Here is a 16,644-nt window from a genome sequence, read left to right on the forward strand (position 1 = left end):
ACGTAATGTTTAAAATATCTGCAAACATGTGAAGATACTTATAACAATTGGAAAGTTTTTTTAAATTTATTTTTATTTTTATTTTTTTCAATTGGAAAGTTTAATGCGTTGTACTCATTTTTCTTTTTTTGCTTGTATAGTCTCTTTGTAAGTAATATGAAGAGTCCTTGAGAATCAGGAATTTGTTGCTTACTATTTATAGAGTTGTCAGTACCTCCAAATAACTTTATAGTGATGGAATAGGAACTCCCTATTACTAATAGGGGATATTGGTATTCCCTACTATTATTCCTATTATTATTAGGGATAATAGTATTCCCCTATTCCTAATAGGGGAATACTCTCTATTCCTAATAGGAAATCTGAGATACAATATATGCTCATCTAAATTTTATGTATATATGTATGTAGTTATTCATTCATTTATTTATTAGATTTAATTTTTAAGCAATCTCTACACCCAACATGGGGCTCGAATTTACAAGCTGGAGATGAGGAGTTACATGCTCTTCTAACTGAGCCATGCTAATTTATTTAAACGTTAAATTGAAAACAAGTATTTAAAATGAAGAAAAAATAAATCTTATTTTAGAGTTAAATCTTGCATAACAATTTTTGTGTTTTAGCTAGAAGAACTACACCTCTTTTGGAATATATTAGAAATAGAAAATTAGAGAAGCAGGTAGGTCTGCCCTCTTACCTGATGAGTATCCTTCCTGTCTCTGCTGCGTCCACACAGATCATTTATACACATGCTTTCCCACGTCTCTAGAGGATTCGAGAAGAGAAGCAAGAAGAGCGAAGGAGGAGGGAACTAGAGAAGAAGCGTTTACGGGAAGAAGAAAAGAGGAAGAAGAGAGAAGAGGAGAGGTGTAAGAGGAAAGAGGCAGACAGAGAGAAGAGAGCTGCTGAGAGAGAAGTAAGGATTAAGGTAATTTTGAGGAGATAGCTCATTTCTTTTTTCTAAAGCCAGTTCTGCTACAGTTATGTCTTTTAGGTATTTAGCTCCTCCAGCTTGTTTTTTTTTTTTTTTTTAATATATTTATTTATTCATGAGAGACACACAGAGAGAGGCAGAGACACAGGCAGAGGGAGAAGCAGGCTCCTTGCAAGGAGCCTGATGCGGGACTCAATCCCAGGACTCCGGGGTCATGCCCTGAACCAAAGGCAGATGCTCAACCACTGAGCCACCCAAGCATCCTGCTCTTCCGACTTATAAGGACATTTCCAGTTAGCCCTTTTGTTATTATGGTACTGTTTCTCTGGAGTACAACATTGGTTCTCAAACTGTGTTCCCTGCGCCCTGGGGGTTCCTTGGCCATACTGTTGGGGAGGGGGCCCAGCCTCCTGGGTGTGAATGATAGCACTTCACCCAGAGGAACCCCACACTTACTTGTCATGGATTGGGTTTCTGCTTACATTTTCCTTTAGAGAAAAGACTCCCTGACTAAAATGTACACATTTGGAAACCACTGGCTTGGTGTGTACACTGGCTTTTCTAGACAAAGGCTCACTCCTGGAACTGGTTTTTATTGTTTCTTTTACAGTAGTAGCAGTGGTTTCTACACCTCTTGCCCAGTTTCTCCTTTGATGGATATGTTCATTTAGAAGGGTGGGTTAGTGCGTAGAAGTTGTTCTTCCCCTGTGTAAAATATGTTGTTCCAGTGTGAGTCAGCCCTTCTTTGTTAGTATTCTGCTCAGATGACCTTATTAAACCTAGATTTCGACCTGATGTGCATCTTCCCTCATTCCATAAAGAGTTTGAACTGCTCTTAGGGATTCTTTGAAATTGTATCATAAAAAGAAAGAAAATAAAAGATCAGGACTTTGGGGGAAGATAGAGTAGAAAGGGAGAAGATGGGGAAGAGGTCAGAGTTGCCATAGATTAGTTTCTTTTTTTAAATATATGTATATTACATATATTTTTAACTTCAATTAATTAACATATAACAACATATTACTAGTTTCAGAGGTAGGGGTCAGTGATTCATCCATTTTATATAGCACCCAGTGCTGATCCATACCACGTGCCCTCCTTCATGTCCATCACCCAGTTACCCCGTCCCCCGACTCTCCTCCCATCCAGCTACCCTCAGTTTGTTTCCTGTGATTAAGAGCCTCTCATGGTTTGTCTTCCGCTCTGATTCTGTCTTATTTTTCCTTCCCTTCCCCCATGATCCTTTGTTTTCTTTCTTAAATTCCACAGATGAGTGAGATCATACAATAATTGTCTCTCTGATTGACTTATTTCACTCAGCATAATATCCTGGAGTTCTATCCACAGCATTGCAAATGGCAAGATTTGATTCTTTTTGATGGCTGAGTAACAGTCCATTATATATGTAGACTGCATCCATCATAGATTAGTTTCTGATATGCTTGATCAGAAACATAGTTTCATTATCCATGAGGAGAAAACATGTCATTTCTTCAAGGGAGGCAAAGCTTTTTCTAGACCTTTGCTTTTTTTTTTTTTTTTTTAATTTTTATTTATTTATGATAGTCACACACACAGAGAGAGAGAGAGAGAGGCAGAGACGTAGGCAGAGGGAGAAGCAGGCTCCATGCACTGGGAGCCTGACGTGGGATTCGATCCCGGGTCTCTAGGATCGCGCCCTGGGCTAAAGTCAGGCACTAAACCGCTGCGCCACCCAGGGATCCCTAGGCCTTTGCTTCTAAGTCACTTTCTCCTGAAGGTGGTCATATGGGACTCACTAGCTGGAGGGAACAATTTCTTAACAAAATTCCTACGAAAACACACAAGCATGTGACTGGGTTTTCTGCAGTAACAGCCTCACAGCTCACTGGTTCACATAACTGGATCTGTTGTTGGTATTTCTTGGCCATTGCATGCTGCTCACCATTGCCATCTGGTGACCCAACAATGGAGGCTCCACCATGGCGCTTGCTTCCGCAGTCCCTTATGATGGGGAAGGGAATGTTTAACACAGCAGATTGTACCCTGGTTCTTTTTTTTTTTCTTTTTTTTTTTTTTTTTTTTTTAATTTTTATTTATTTATGATAGTCACAGAGAGACAGAGAGAGGCAGAGACATAGGCAGAGGGAGAAGCAGGCTCCATGCACCGTGTACCCTGGTTCTTAAATCACATGGAAGAGACACAGCCCTTCTGCCCACATGGCATTGGCCATAGCAAGCCACCTGGTGGCACCTAATCTCAGATCGGGAGGCATATTCAAGAAGCAAGCCAGGAAGAGAACCAGAAATATCTGATGAACACACTAATGAATAATTTCTGAAGACTGTTTCTGGAAATGCTTCTCTATAAGTTTAAAAACATTGCCGAACACCCTTTCTTGATAAGAGGTCACATCCCTTGACCACATCCCTTGTTGTGAAGACAAATCCTAGATGTGCAAGATGTCCCACAAAAAGTATTTCATAATCTGATGATAACTGATGAGATTGAGGAACCCAACCAAGACTATCAAGTAAAGATGATCCATTCCCCATTGACAAGAACATGGCAAAACCAGGGTATTCCTCAGGGAAATAACTCTGAGGGGGTGTTTTCTGTTTGTCCATGTGGTTTAGGACCCACAGAACTCTCCCAAGAAAATTGTAGCAGCTCAACTTCCTATAACTTGTCATTTCCAGTAGCATAAATTAACAGTTCTGGAATGGTAATAATAAAAACGTTAATATAGGGAAATCTTTAACATTAATTGTGGTTGGGGGACACCTGGGTGGCTCAGCGGTTGAGTGTCTGCCTTTGGCTCAGGGCATGATCCTGGAGTCCTGGGATCGAGTCCCACATCGGGCTCCCTACATGGAGCCTGCTTCTCCCTCTGCCTATGTCCCTGCCTCTCTCTCTCTGTGTCTTTCATGAATAAATGAATGGAATCTTTAAAACAAAACAAAAAAACATTAATTGTGGTTGGAATTCAGCTCTATCATGTCCAGGCATAGAGGAGGTATTTGCATTTAATGCAGATTTTATGGTCATAGATGGAAACATTTTCTGACCTTCTCTTTGACCTTTCTAAACACATAATGGCTAATCCAGTGCCTAATCTTTACACTCTCAAAAGCACTTTTTTCAGTAGCTTTGAGAGTTTTTCAGGAATAATGTTTGAAACTTGTAGCTTATAATTTCAATTATAATTTTAAGACAGAAAGTTTTGGAGTATAGCATTTTACTTCTATATTTTATATTATGAAATTAGAGTCCAAAAATAAGCCAAAGAAATAAAAAATTAAGTCAGTTAAAATAAACATATACTCTTTCATAAGAAAAAAAATAAGTCAAAACATAGAGGAAGAGAAAAGGGTATTCTTTTTTTTTTTTTTTAATATTTTATTTATTTATTTATGAGAGACAGAGAGAGAGAGAGAGAGAGAGGCAGGCTACATGCAGGGAGCCCGACGTGGGACCCGATCCCGGGTCCCCAGGATCACGCCCTGGGCCGAAGGCAGACGCTCAACCGCTGAGCCATCCAGGTGTCCTGAGAAAAGGTTATTCTTATCCAAGTCTGGTAAAACAAAATCTTAGTGGCAGACCCCAATGACATGAGTAATCAACAGTCTCTGCCTATGGAGTGTCTGGTATCCTGACATGATGGCACTCACCTGAGCCCAAAGTTTGCCCTTAGTAATCATCTGGGCTCATTGTAGGACTGTCTGATTTACAAATAATTTGGAAAAGTAGCTTTTTTTTTTTTTACCTGAAAAATAAAATTAATGAAGAAACACTAAAAGAGTTTGTATTCATATCACAAAAATACAAATGCAGAGAGAGATCTTCAGGTCTATTTTTAAAAATAAACTGATTCAAGCTGTTTTTATTTTCCTCTGAGGATTCTTTTTTTTTATTATTAGTTTTTAGCATATAGATCCTTTACCTCTTTGGTTAGGTTTATTCCTAGGTATCTTATGCTTTTGGGTGCAATTGTAAATGGGATTGACTCCTTAATTTCTCTTTCTTCAGTCTTATTGTTAGTGTATAGGAATGCCACTGATTTCTGGACATTGATTTTGTATCCTGCCACATTGCTGAATTGCTGTATGAGTTCTAGCAATCTTGGGGTGGAGTCTTTTGGGTTTTTTATGTACAGTATTATGTCATCTGTGAAGAGGGAGAGTTTGAATTCTTCTTTGTGAATTTGAATGCCTTTTATTTCTTTTTGTTGTCTGATTGATGAGGCTAGGATTTCTAGTACTATGTTGAATAGAAGTAGTGAGAGTGGACAACGCTATTTTGTTCCTGATCTTAGGGGAAAAGCTTCCAGTATTTCCCCATTGAGAATGATATTTGCTGTGGGATTTTCATAGATGGCTTTTAAGGTGCTGAGGAATGTTCCCTCTATCCAGTGCTGGATAATTTCTGAAGAGTTTTGATCAGGAATGGATGCTGTATTTTGTCAAATGCTTTCTCTGCATCTATTGAGAGGTTCATATGGTTCTTGTTTTTTCTCTTGTTGATGTGATCTATCACATTGATTTTTTTTTTTTTTTACGAGTGTTGAACCAGCCTTGCATCCCGGGAATAAATCCCATTTATCATGGTCATGGTGAATAATCTTCTTAATTGGAGAAGATTGGATCCTATTGGCTAGTATCTTGTTGGATCCTATTGGCTAGTATCTTGTTGAGAATTTTTGTATCTGTGTTCATCAGGGATATTGGTCTATAATTCTCCTTTTTGGTGGGGTCTTTGTCTGGTATTGGAATCAAGGTGATGCTGGCCTCATAGAACGAGTTTGGAAGTATTCCAAGCATACTGTTCCAAGTATTCGGAGCAGCTTTAGTAGAATAGGTATTGTTTCTTCTTTAAACATTTGATAGAATTCCCCCTGGGAAGCCATCTGGCCCTGGATTTTTGTGTCTTGGGAGGTTTTTGATGACTGCTTCAATTTTTTCCCTGGTTATTCGCCTGTTCAGGTTTTCTATTTCTTCCTGTTTCAGTTTTGGTAGTTTGTGGTTTTCCAGAAATGCACCCATTTCTTCTAGATCACCTAATTTATTGGCATACAGCTGCTCATAATACGTTTTTTAAAATCATTTGTATTTCGTTGTATTGGTTGTGATCTCTCCTCTTTCATTCATGATTTTTATTAATTTGAGTCTTTTTCTTTTTAATAAGGCTGGCTAATGGTTTATTTATCTTATTAATTCTTTCAAAGAACCAACTCCTGGTTTTGTTGATCTGTTCTACAGTTCTTCTGGTCTCTATTTCATTGAGTTCTGCTCGAGTCTTTATTATCTCCTTTTCTGCTTAGTGTAGGTTTTATTTGCTGTTCTTTCTCCAGTTCCTTTAGGTACGAGGTTAGCTTGTGTATTTTGAGTTTTTTCCAATTTTTTGAGGGATGCTTGTATTGCGATGTATTTCCATCTTAGGATTGCTTTCGCTGTATCCTGAAGATTCTGAATGCTTGTATCTTCATTTTCATTAGTTTCCATGAATCTTTTTAATTCTTTTCTAATTTCCTGTTTGGCCCATTCATCTTTTAGTAGGATGCTCTTTAACCTCCATATGTTTGAGTTTCTTCCAAATTTCGTCTTGTGATTGAATTCTACTTTCAAAGCATTGTGGTCTGAAAATATGCAGGGGACAATCCCAGTCTTTTGGTATCGGTTGAGACCTGATTTGTGACCCAGCATGTGGTCTATTCTGGAGAAAGTTCCATGTGAGAAAAATGGAACTCCACTTGAGAAAAATGTGTATTCAGCTGCGTTTGGATGGAAAGTTCTGTAAATATCTGTGAAATCTATCTGGCCCAGTGTATCATTTAAAGCCCTTGTTTCTTTTGTGATATTGTGCTTATAAAATCTGTCATTTGCAGAAAGTGCCATGTTGAAGTCTCCTACTATTAGGGTATTATCTAAGTATGCCTTTACTTATGTTTTTAATTGATTGATACACTTGCCAGCTCCCACATTAGGGGCATAAATATTCATGATTGTTAGGTCTTCTTGTTGGATAGACCCTTTAAGTATGATATGGTGTCCCTCTTCATCTCTTACTACAATCTTTGGGATAAACTTTAATTTATCTGATATGAGGGTGCTACCCCAGCTTTCTTTTGAGGACCATTTGAATGGTAGGTAAATGGTTTGCCACCCTTTCACTTTCAGGCTGTAGGTGTCCTTAGGTCTAAAATGAGTCTCTTGGGGCAGCCTGGGTGGCTCAGCGGTTTAGCCCCACCTTCAGCCCAGGATGTGATCCTGGAGACCCGGGATCGAGTCCCATGTCGGGCTCCCTGCATGGAGCCTGCTTCTCCCTCTGCCTGTGTCTCTGCCTCTCTCTCTCTCTCTCTCCCTCTCTCTCTCTCATGAATAAATAAATAAAATCTTTTTTAAAAAAAATAAGTCTCTTGTAGACAGCAAATAGATGGGTCTTGCTTTTTTATCCAGTCCAAAACCTGCATCTTTTGATGGGATCATTTAGCCTACTCATGTTCCAAGTAACTATTGAAAGATATGAGTTTAGTGTCATTGTAATACCTATTCAGTCCCTGTTTTCATGGATTATTTCTTTGGGCTTTGTTTTTCTTTTACAAGATCCCCCTTAATATTTCTTGCAGAACTGGTTTGGAGGTCATATATTCTTTCATTTCTGCCTGTCTTGGAAGCTCTTTATTTCTCCTTCTTTTCCGAATGAGAGCCTTGCTGGATAAAGTATTCTTGGCTGCATGTTCTTCTCATTTAGGACCCTGAATATATCCTGCCAGCCCTTTCTGGCCTGCCAGGTCTCTGTGGACAGGTCTGCTGTTAATCTGATATTTCTCCCCATATAAGTTAAAAAATCTCTTGTCTTGAGCTGCTTTAAAGATTTTCTCTTTATCTTGGGAATAGCAAATTTGACTATTAAATGTCGAGGTGTTGAACAGTGTTTATTGATTGTGGGGGGCGTCCTCTCTATCTCTTGGATCTGAATGCCTGTTTTCCTCCCCAAATTAGGGAAGCTCTCAGCTATGATTTGTGTAGATATACTTTCTGGCCCTTTGTCCCTCTTGGCATTTTCTGGAACCCCAATTATATGTGGGTTCTTCCTTCCGAGGCTGTCATTTATTTCCCTTAACCTTTTACTCATGGTCTCTTCATTGTTTTTCTCTTTTTCACTCAGCTTCCTTCCTTGCTGTCAACTTGTCTTCTGTGTCACTCACTCTTTCTTCCACCTCATTAACCCGTGTCATTAGGATCTCCAGTTTGGATTGCATATCAGTTAATTGATTTATAACTTCGGCCTGATTAGATCTAAATTCTGCAGTCATGAATTCTTTAGAGTCCTTTATACTATTTTCTGGAGCCACCAGTAGCTTTAAAATTGTGCTTCTGAATTGGCTTTCTGACATCAAATTGTAATCCATATTCTGTAACTCGATGGAAGAGAGTACTGTTTCTGCTTCTTTATTTTGTGGTGAATTTTCCTTCTAGTCATTTTGCTCAGTGCAGAGTGCCTGAATGAGCAGGCTGAGTCAAGAATATCAACCACAGCAATGCCGGGGTGGCTCGGCAGTTAAGTGCCTGCTTTTGGCCCAGGATGTAATCCTGGGGTCTGGAGATTGAGTCCTACATCGGGCTCCCTGCATGGAGCCTGCTTCTCTCTCTCTGCCTGTCTCTGCCTCTCTCTGTGTCTCATGAATGAATGGATAAAATTTTTTTTTTTTTTTTTTTTTTTTTTTTGAGTAGGAAAGATCCTTTTATTGGGGTGGACACGGAGTACGCACTAGTCCATGATAAAATGACTTAAGAGAAAGATCCGGAAATGCCTACTTCTCCCCCTGGCACACATTCAGAGCAAAGCCTGGGCACAGAATAGGTCCCAGCCAAGTCTTTAAGGCCCGGACTGGAGAGCAGGAGCAGGGAGAAAGGCTCCCACCCATGCTGCTGGGCTCCAGCAGGGCCCTGGCTCTAGACCCTTGCAGACACGCTCTGTTTTTCCGGAGGAGAACTGGAGGGGGTCGGGGAGTAAAAGAGGTTCTGGGTAGTGGGGTTTGTGAATAACAATGTTTTTTAAAAAGCATCTACCAACATCACACTACTGGATCTGACGTCCCCTTTAACCATCGCTTGGTACATTTTACAGCATAAATAAAAACTCAAGGAAAATAAATACATCGGCTCCTGTGAGGTTGGAAGTGGTATGGATGGTCAGGTGTGGGTGGGCTGGTAGGGGCAGGGCAGGGGGCACTTACACAAGGCGGGCGGGCGAGGAGCAGAAAGACAGGAGGCGACTGTGGGGGAGTGAGAGTCTTAAGTGTCTTCATGCATGTCCGGGCTATCGGTCCATGCGACCTTGCGGAGGGGTGCAGAGCTCTCACCCTCAAGGTCCACTTGCTCCTGGTCTCTCTTCTTCTTTTTTTTTTTTTTTTTTTTTTTAATTTTTTAAAATTTATTTATGATAGTCCCACAGAGAGAGAGAGAGGCAGAGACACAGGCAGAGGGAGAAGCAGGCTCCATGCACTGGGAGCCCGACGTGGGATTCGATCCCGGGTCTCCAGGATCGCGCCCTGGGCCAAAGGCAGGCGCCAAACCGCTGCGCCACCCAGGGATCCCCTGGTCTCTCTTCTTTGTGGCGTTCTTTTTGTCCCATTGCTTATGTAGGTAGTACAAAAGGATGTTTGTCTTTTCTGTCACAATGATCTGTTCAGATGGGTACTCCCGGGTGGGCAGGTAGACTGAAGGACGCTGGTTCGAAGCTTTGCACACAGAGTCAGCATGAAATCGACTAAAATTGCTTTTGTTGTAGACAGGCAGTCCTTTCAAAAAATCTGCCATCTTCTGTTTCCTCCGTTGCTGCCTCAGCCACCGCCTCAGCCGCCGCCGCCACCGCCACCACAGCCACCTTCTTAGCCACCCCCGCACAGTAACCAGATACAAATCTTTAAAAAAAATAATATCAACCACGACCTAAGTAAATTTCACCCTAGATGATTCTGACAAGGTCAGAGACCAGAAAAATGAAAACAAAGATCAGAACAAAATAAAACAAAAGGACCATTAGAGTGAAAAATTTTAAAACAAAGTAGTAAAAAATAAAAGGCCAAAAATCCCAAAGAAGAAAAAGAATAAAAAGAAAGAGAAAAAACAAAAGTAAAGTGGAAAAAGAAAAACAAGAGAAGAAAGAAAAAAAAGAAAGAAAAGAGAAAAAAGTGGACCTTCTCTCCCACCATTGGGAGATGGTGGTGGTGAAGAAGTTGTAGTGGAGAGAGAATATAGTCCACCTAAGGGGTCCTAGAGGGTGATCCTCTTGGTTCTGAGTGTATTAAGTTCTGTATGTTAGAGGATGCTCAGTCCCAAATTTATATAAACCAGCGATACTTGTAGAAAGCCCCAACATTGACCACCAAAACATAAACAAGATAAAAGAAGGGGGCAGAATGAGAATGAAGAGAGAATATACTCTCACAGAATGAACCAGCATGGTATTCCACTTGGTTCTGGGTGCATGCTGGTCATGTTTTAGAAGGTATTAACTTCCACCATTGTAGAACAAACTGAGGCAGAGAAAAAATACAAAAGCCCATATCTCATATATCTCCCAAAATTAAATTGAGTATGTTGAAGAGAATTCAGAAGTGGAAAATATATCTAGGACCTGTAATTGTAGAAATATGAAAGTCAGAAAGGAAGAAACCTAAATATGAAGAGGTGGTAGAATATTGTAGTTAGGGATCCCTGGGTGGCGCAGCGGTTTAGTGCCTGCCTTTGGCCCAGGGTGCGATCCTGTTGACCCGGGATCGAATCCCACATCGGGCTCCCGGTGCATGGAGCCTGCTTCTCCCTCTGCCTGTGTCTCTGCCTCTCTCTCTCTCTCTCTCTGTGACTATCATAAATAAATTAAAAAAAAAAAAAAGAATATTGTAGTTAAGGTGGGAAAAGAGAAAAAATACTGGAAATTCTTAGTCTGATATAAAAACGAGTTGTACTGGAAAAAGGGGGGGAAGGGAGGGTACCCTCTAGTTCTATATACTGTAAATCCCTCAACTTCCCCTGGAGCTTTCCAGTGCTGCTTGGTCAAGAGCTTGCTCTTCCCCTGTCCTTACAAGCTGCTCTTCTGGTTGAGGGGCTGCTGTGCTGATTCTCAGGTGTGTGCACCTGGGGGAGCTGCCCTGCCCCCTGCTGATGCTGGGCTCAGTGGGAGCTGTTTATCCCGTGAGGCCCCCGTTCCCTGGCCTGCCCCCGCAGGCACAAGGTGACACAAGGAGGAACAACACCACTGGTGGGGGCCAGGTCTCCAGCTCTGGAGTCAACTCCCTCAATAACCACCTGCAGCTCCCAGTCTGCACTGGCCCAGGTGCTCCTGGGGCAGAGTGGGTGCTGTTGTGCACAACTTGGGGGCATCCGGTTGCAGGAGAGTCCTCACTGTCCTGTGCCCTCCCTACCTGCCTCTGCCAGTCCCAGGGGGAGTGCAGGATTGGGGGCTGTGTCTCCCGTGCCCTGGAATCTGGGCCCTGTGCTGCTGGAATCGGGTTCCCCGGGGCGTGGCTCCCGAAGGCACCAGGGCACAAGACCCCTCAGCCTGGAGCCCCACCCGACCCACTGGCTTCTCCCGAGGCCCTGCCGGGTGCGCGCTCCAGCCCTTTATTGAGATCGGCTGTGGTGTGTGGTGAGCGCTCCCCCAGGCGCCCCTCCTCTCCTAGTGAAGCCAGGGATCTTTTTTTTTTTTTTAATAATAAATTTATTTTTTATTGGCGTTCAATTTGCCAACATACAGAATAACACCCAGTGCTCATCCCGTCAAGTGCCCCCTTCAGTGCCCATCACCCATTTCCCCCCACCCCCCGCCCTCCTCCCCTTCCACCACCCCTAGTTTGTTTCCCAGAGTCAGGAGTCTTTATGTTCTGTCTCCCTTTCTGATATTTCCCACACATTTCTTCTCCCTTCCCTTATATTCCCTTTCACTATTATTTACATTCCCCAAATGAAAGAGAACATACACTGTCCTCCTCCGATTGACTTCACTCAGCATAATACCGTCCAGTTCCATCCACGTTGAAGCAAATGGTGGGTATTTGTAGTTTCTAATGGCTGAGGAATATTCCATTGTGTACATAGACCACAGCTTCTTTATCCATTCATCTTTCGATGGACACCGAGGCTCCTTCCACAGTGTGGCTACTGTGGACATTGCTGCTAGAAACATGGGGGTGCAGGTGTCTCGGCGTTTCTTTGCATCTGTATCTTTGGGGTAAATCCCCAATAGTTGAAGCCAGGAATCTGAAGGCTTCACTGCACTCTTGTGGTTCTGCCCCATTTCCCTGCTAAGCGCCTTTCAGTCCGGGAAGAATCCGGCACGGGTTTTTTTTTTTTTTTTTTTTTTTAATTATTTATGATATTCACAGAGAGAGAGAGAGAGCAGAGACACAGGCAGAGGGAGAAGCAGGCTCCATGCCCCGGGAGCCCGACGTGGGATTCGATCCTAGGTCTCCAGGATCGTGCCCTGGGCCAAAGGCAGGCGCCAAACTGCTGCGCCACCCAGGGATCCCCCCAGCACGGGTTTTTAAAGTTCCTGCTCCTCTAGGGCTGGGCTTTCCTGTCCTGGAGGCTCTTGCCGAGGGCCTTAGCCCGGCTCCTCTCAGGGTCCCTCCCCTGCTTGATTCCTTTTATTATTTTTTTTCTGCTTGATTCCTTTTTATTATTTTTTTTCTGCCTTCTTACCTTGTTAGAAGCAAAAACCCTTCTCTCTGCAGCATTCTAGCTGCTCTGTCTTTAAATCTCAGGTTGAATTCATAGGGGTTCAGGATGATTTGAAAGTTACCTGGTTAAGTTGGTGGGGCCAGGTGAGGTGAGGACCCTGCTCCTCTGCCATCTGCCCCCCTCCTCTGAGGATTCTTAAGTTGGAGTAGGAAGTTACAAATAAAATTCCTGAATATACAGATTATAGGCAATAGATTATATTAACGAAGTTGTGTTATCTTTTTTCACAAAGCTTATTAAAAACAAATGCCGGCTGGAGGGAAGCATAGAAGATCTGCAACTGCTTTGACCTCCTATGCTGGGCTCCTCTTCCTTCTCCTCCTCTTCCTCCTCTTCTTTCTCCCTTCTCCATTCCCCTTCTTCTCTCCTCACTTTCTCTCCTCCTCCCTTTGCCAGTCTGATTTACATCAGGCCTCTGCTTGCTTCCCTCCACAGGGAGCTTTCTCCCAAGACTTAGGGCTTCTCAGAAGTGTTTCCTCATTATCTGGTCTCCATTCATGTCTTACCTCCATGGAGAGGCCCTTGAACTCCTTGAGAAGCCATCCCCTCTCACACCACACCTCTCTGTCCTTTTTTCTGTTTATTAGATGTTTGTAGCATTCATGACTCCTAAGGTTATCTGGTCCACTCTTTCTGTGTATACCTTTCTTCCCCTCCCTCCAGGGCCACCATTCTACTGCTGTAGAATGTCCTGTGAATTCCTATAATGGTGACTTTTCTCTTACTCACAACTGTATTCCTAGCACCAAATATAGGGTCTTTTTCTCCGGTTCCCAGCACATAGCTCATAAAATCCTTGTAATCTCTGGGGTGATGAGTGTCTTCTATATGCCAGTGAGATGACAGGTGACTAAAGCCCTGGGTAGCTTCAGGCATCTGAAATGGGGACAGTTTTATCCAATCTGACATTAATTCCAGCTAGCTAGTGTCAAACTGAATGGAATTGTAGGACACCCAGTCTGTGTTGGAGGGTTGGAGAAGTGGTATTGGAAAAGACACCACACATTTGGTTTCAGAAACAAGTAAAACAATTCATAGTTATAGAAGATTATTTGTTGGAGAGATGGGTGGAAACAAACTATTATACCTATGGTTTGCTTTTATTACCAGCGTATATTACCATTTTAATTAAAATATATGTCAGTAGGGATGCCTGGGTGGCTCAGTTAAGCCTCTGCTTTCAGCTCAGGTTATGATCAGGGTTCTGGGATTGAGCCCCACATCGGGCTTCCTGCTCAGTGGGGAGTCTGCTTCTTGCTCTCCCCTGCCTCTCTCCCTGATGTGTTCTCTTGCTCTTTCTCTCTCTCTCTCTCTCTCTCAAATAAATAAAACTTTAAAAAAAAAAAGTCAATAGATATCTGAAAGGAAATGTTTACATTCACAGATCCCACAGGCAGATTAAGAGCATATAAGGTGACATAGTACACACCTGTGATGAGAAGCAGCTTTTCGTCCTTGGCTTTAACATTTTACCTGTTTCATTCTTAAATGGTATTTTACTGACATTATAATTTCTTAGCTTCTTAAGAAACCAGAAAAGGGGCAGGAACCAACTGAGAAGCCAAAGGAAAGAGGAGAGGAAGTGGATGTAGGAGATGGGAAGCAGGAGATGAGTCTTAGCTATGCTGTCCTGAAGCCCATGCCCTTGGAGAGCTCGCTGGAGAAGCCCAGGAAAAAGTAAGCCCAAGTTTTTGTTGCTTTGTTTGACCACATTAAAGATCTAAGACTGTGGCTGAGTCAGAGACATGTCCTTTTTCGGTACAAGTGCTTGTATTTCATACTGCTTGTGGAATTCAGGGATTTTACCAGGATATGCTTGTCCATGTCTTTATTCCTCCTTGGTCATGCTAGGAACTTGGTAAACTCATTTCGTCAGCAGCCTCAAGTCTGTCTTCAAAGGAGGGACATGTCCTGCTGGTTCCTTAGCTGTGCCTGTCCTGGCCTCTTCCTTCGGATTCCTGTTCTCCCCGTTTAGGTCTTCAGGATCTCCTTCCCAGTCTCCTGTCCAAGTGCTAGGCTTCCTTTGTTGGCATTAGTGTCCTTGTGGCCCTTCCATAGAATTTGTCCAGCCGCTCTGGATTCTACTGTTCCACCAGCCCTGCCTGCCTCAGGCTAGAGGTCCTTGGTCATGGACTCCTCTGCCCACTTGTGACATGCTGCTCATGAAAGGAGCTTGAGCAGGGCTTCTGTGGGAATGGGACAGACACAGTCTCTGCATGGGGGCCAGAGAGGCCCTTCAGAATCTTGTCAGGTGGGAGTACCTCCCTCCTGTCCGCAAGCCTCATTGCGGTTTGGTCACCTCCCCATAACCAATGGGGGGCCATGTGTGTCTAGGCTTCTTGTTCCCCTGGCCCAGGGCTCCTACCTGTGCACGGCATCAGGACACCCTTGGGGCTTCCTGGAGCCCAGGGCTGCTTTGCTTCTGAGGTGTCTGAAAATAAAGTTATGTTTGCAGGCAAGACAGCAGGGTCATAGGATTAAGCTGCCGTTTGCCCAGAAAACCAACAATCTAAATAACTTCTTACAGTCTTTATTACATACAGAGTTGTGATTAAAAAAAAATTTCCCTCTTTTTGGGGGTTCTGATTTACTGGTTTGTTTATAAAATTAATTTATACATGATTATGAAATCTATGATAGCACTGTTTCTGTTGGAGGTATTTCTATTATTGCTTATGATATAGCAGTGCTTTTTGTCATGTTTCTGGTGTGAATTCACACTTTGCTTATAGATCTTTTTCTCCCCACCAATCCTGTTGCTTCTGTTTTGTGGGGAAGACACAGACAATGTGTGAGGACTTTTACCAGTGTGTGGGCTTTTTTTTCCTTTTACCTGTGGATTGTGGAGGGAAAGACTTTAAGAACCAAGGGAGCTAAGCAGCCACTAATTTATATAGTATGCATTTATCAGTTTGATATATGTATAAAAATCAGTAAATTTCAATTAATTTTAGCTTCTCTTGAGGCAGAAACCAAGCCATCAGTGTCAGCTCTGTGTCATGATGGAGGTGGACCTGGGCCACTTTCCTAGTCAGATGAGCACTTTGGTCTCCTGTACTTTATCTGTAAAGGGGGACTTATATTTACTTTGGGAGGTTCCCTGAGAATTAGAAAACTAAATATATTTGCCTATTACTTATGGCATTCATATTTTTTTATAATAAATTTATTTTTTATTGGTGTTCAATTTGCCAACATACAGAATAACACCCAGTGCTCATCCTGTCTGGCATTCATATTTAACATTAGGTAGTATCGTTACTATTGTTGATTCATCTTTCAGTAATTTTGTCTTAAGATTATTTATTTATTTATTCATGACAGACTCACAGAGAGAGAGAGAGAGAGAGAGGCAGGCAGAGACACAGGCAGAGGGAGAAGCAGGCTGCATGCAGGGAGCCCGATGTAGGACTCGATTCCGGGTCTCCAGGATCACACCCCGGGCTGAAGGCAGTGCTAAATCTCTGGGCCACCAGGGCTGCCCAGCAATTTTGTCTTAAATGCCTGTTTTGTGCCCATTACGTGCACACCTGCTGACGTGCTGATGAGCAGACTTAGGTATTCCCTGCCTCTTCTAGAACTTGCAGTCTGAATGGGAAGACAGGTAATGGACAAGCAGTATACCTAAGGTTCCTGAGAATTTGTATTGAATCACAGGTCACAGAATGATAGTGACAAAGAGCAAAGAGAGATGGAGAGAAGACTTCGAGCAAAGGAGCCTGAGACACAAAGATGCCACATGGATGGCAGCATGCACAGAGTGCACTGTGAGTTTAACAAGTTTGCAAGGAGAAATGAAGAAGAGCCGAGATGGGGGAAAGGAGTACCCCCAGACCGAGGGAAGAAGGGGAACCAGGACAGTAGCATCCCTGTGGAGGCAGCAGAGTGGCCTGGGAGAGAACACAAGAGTGAAGGTGGCCTAGCATCCAGCATGGAGTGCCCCGGAAACAAGGTCTCCTCTTTGTTTGGGATAATCTTTCATT

At 42.7% G+C, this 16,644-nt stretch overlaps 2 protein-coding genes across 13 annotated transcripts in view; one reads left to right on the plus strand and one right to left on the minus strand.

Moving 5' to 3' along the window:
- The window catches only part of UPF3A (UPF3A regulator of nonsense mediated mRNA decay), a 50,635-nt gene that overhangs the window by 6,193 nt on the left and 27,798 nt on the right, over nt 1–16,644 (plus strand). For 2 of the 12 annotated variants that reach the window (XM_072761144.1, XM_072761145.1), the window contains exons 6-7: nt 627–682; nt 773–931. In XM_072761144.1, coding sequence (XP_072617245.1) covers nt 627–682; nt 773–931 — 215 coding nt within the window. Of the gene's footprint in view, nt 1–626; nt 683–739; nt 932–14,180; nt 14,339–16,318; nt 16,614–16,644 lie in introns of all 12 variants that reach the window. The other 10 variants (XM_026008792.2, XM_072761143.1, XR_012002074.1 and 7 more) reach the window with 10 other exon arrangements.
- LOC140599328 (DET1- and DDB1-associated protein 1-like) lies at nt 9,141–9,749 on the minus strand. The gene is made up of 2 exons (XM_072761146.1): nt 9,507–9,749; nt 9,141–9,308 (listed from the first exon to the last, which is right to left on the minus strand). The coding sequence occupies exons 1-2, from the start codon at nt 9,737–9,739 to the stop codon at nt 9,215–9,217; spliced, it is 327 nt and encodes a 108-aa protein (XP_072617247.1). The 5' UTR covers nt 9,740–9,749; the 3' UTR covers nt 9,141–9,214.

The sequence above is a fragment of the Vulpes vulpes genome, chromosome 6, assembly GCF_048418805.1.
Source record: "Vulpes vulpes isolate BD-2025 chromosome 6, VulVul3, whole genome shotgun sequence".
Taxonomy (NCBI): Eukaryota; Metazoa; Chordata; class Mammalia; order Carnivora; family Canidae; genus Vulpes; species Vulpes vulpes.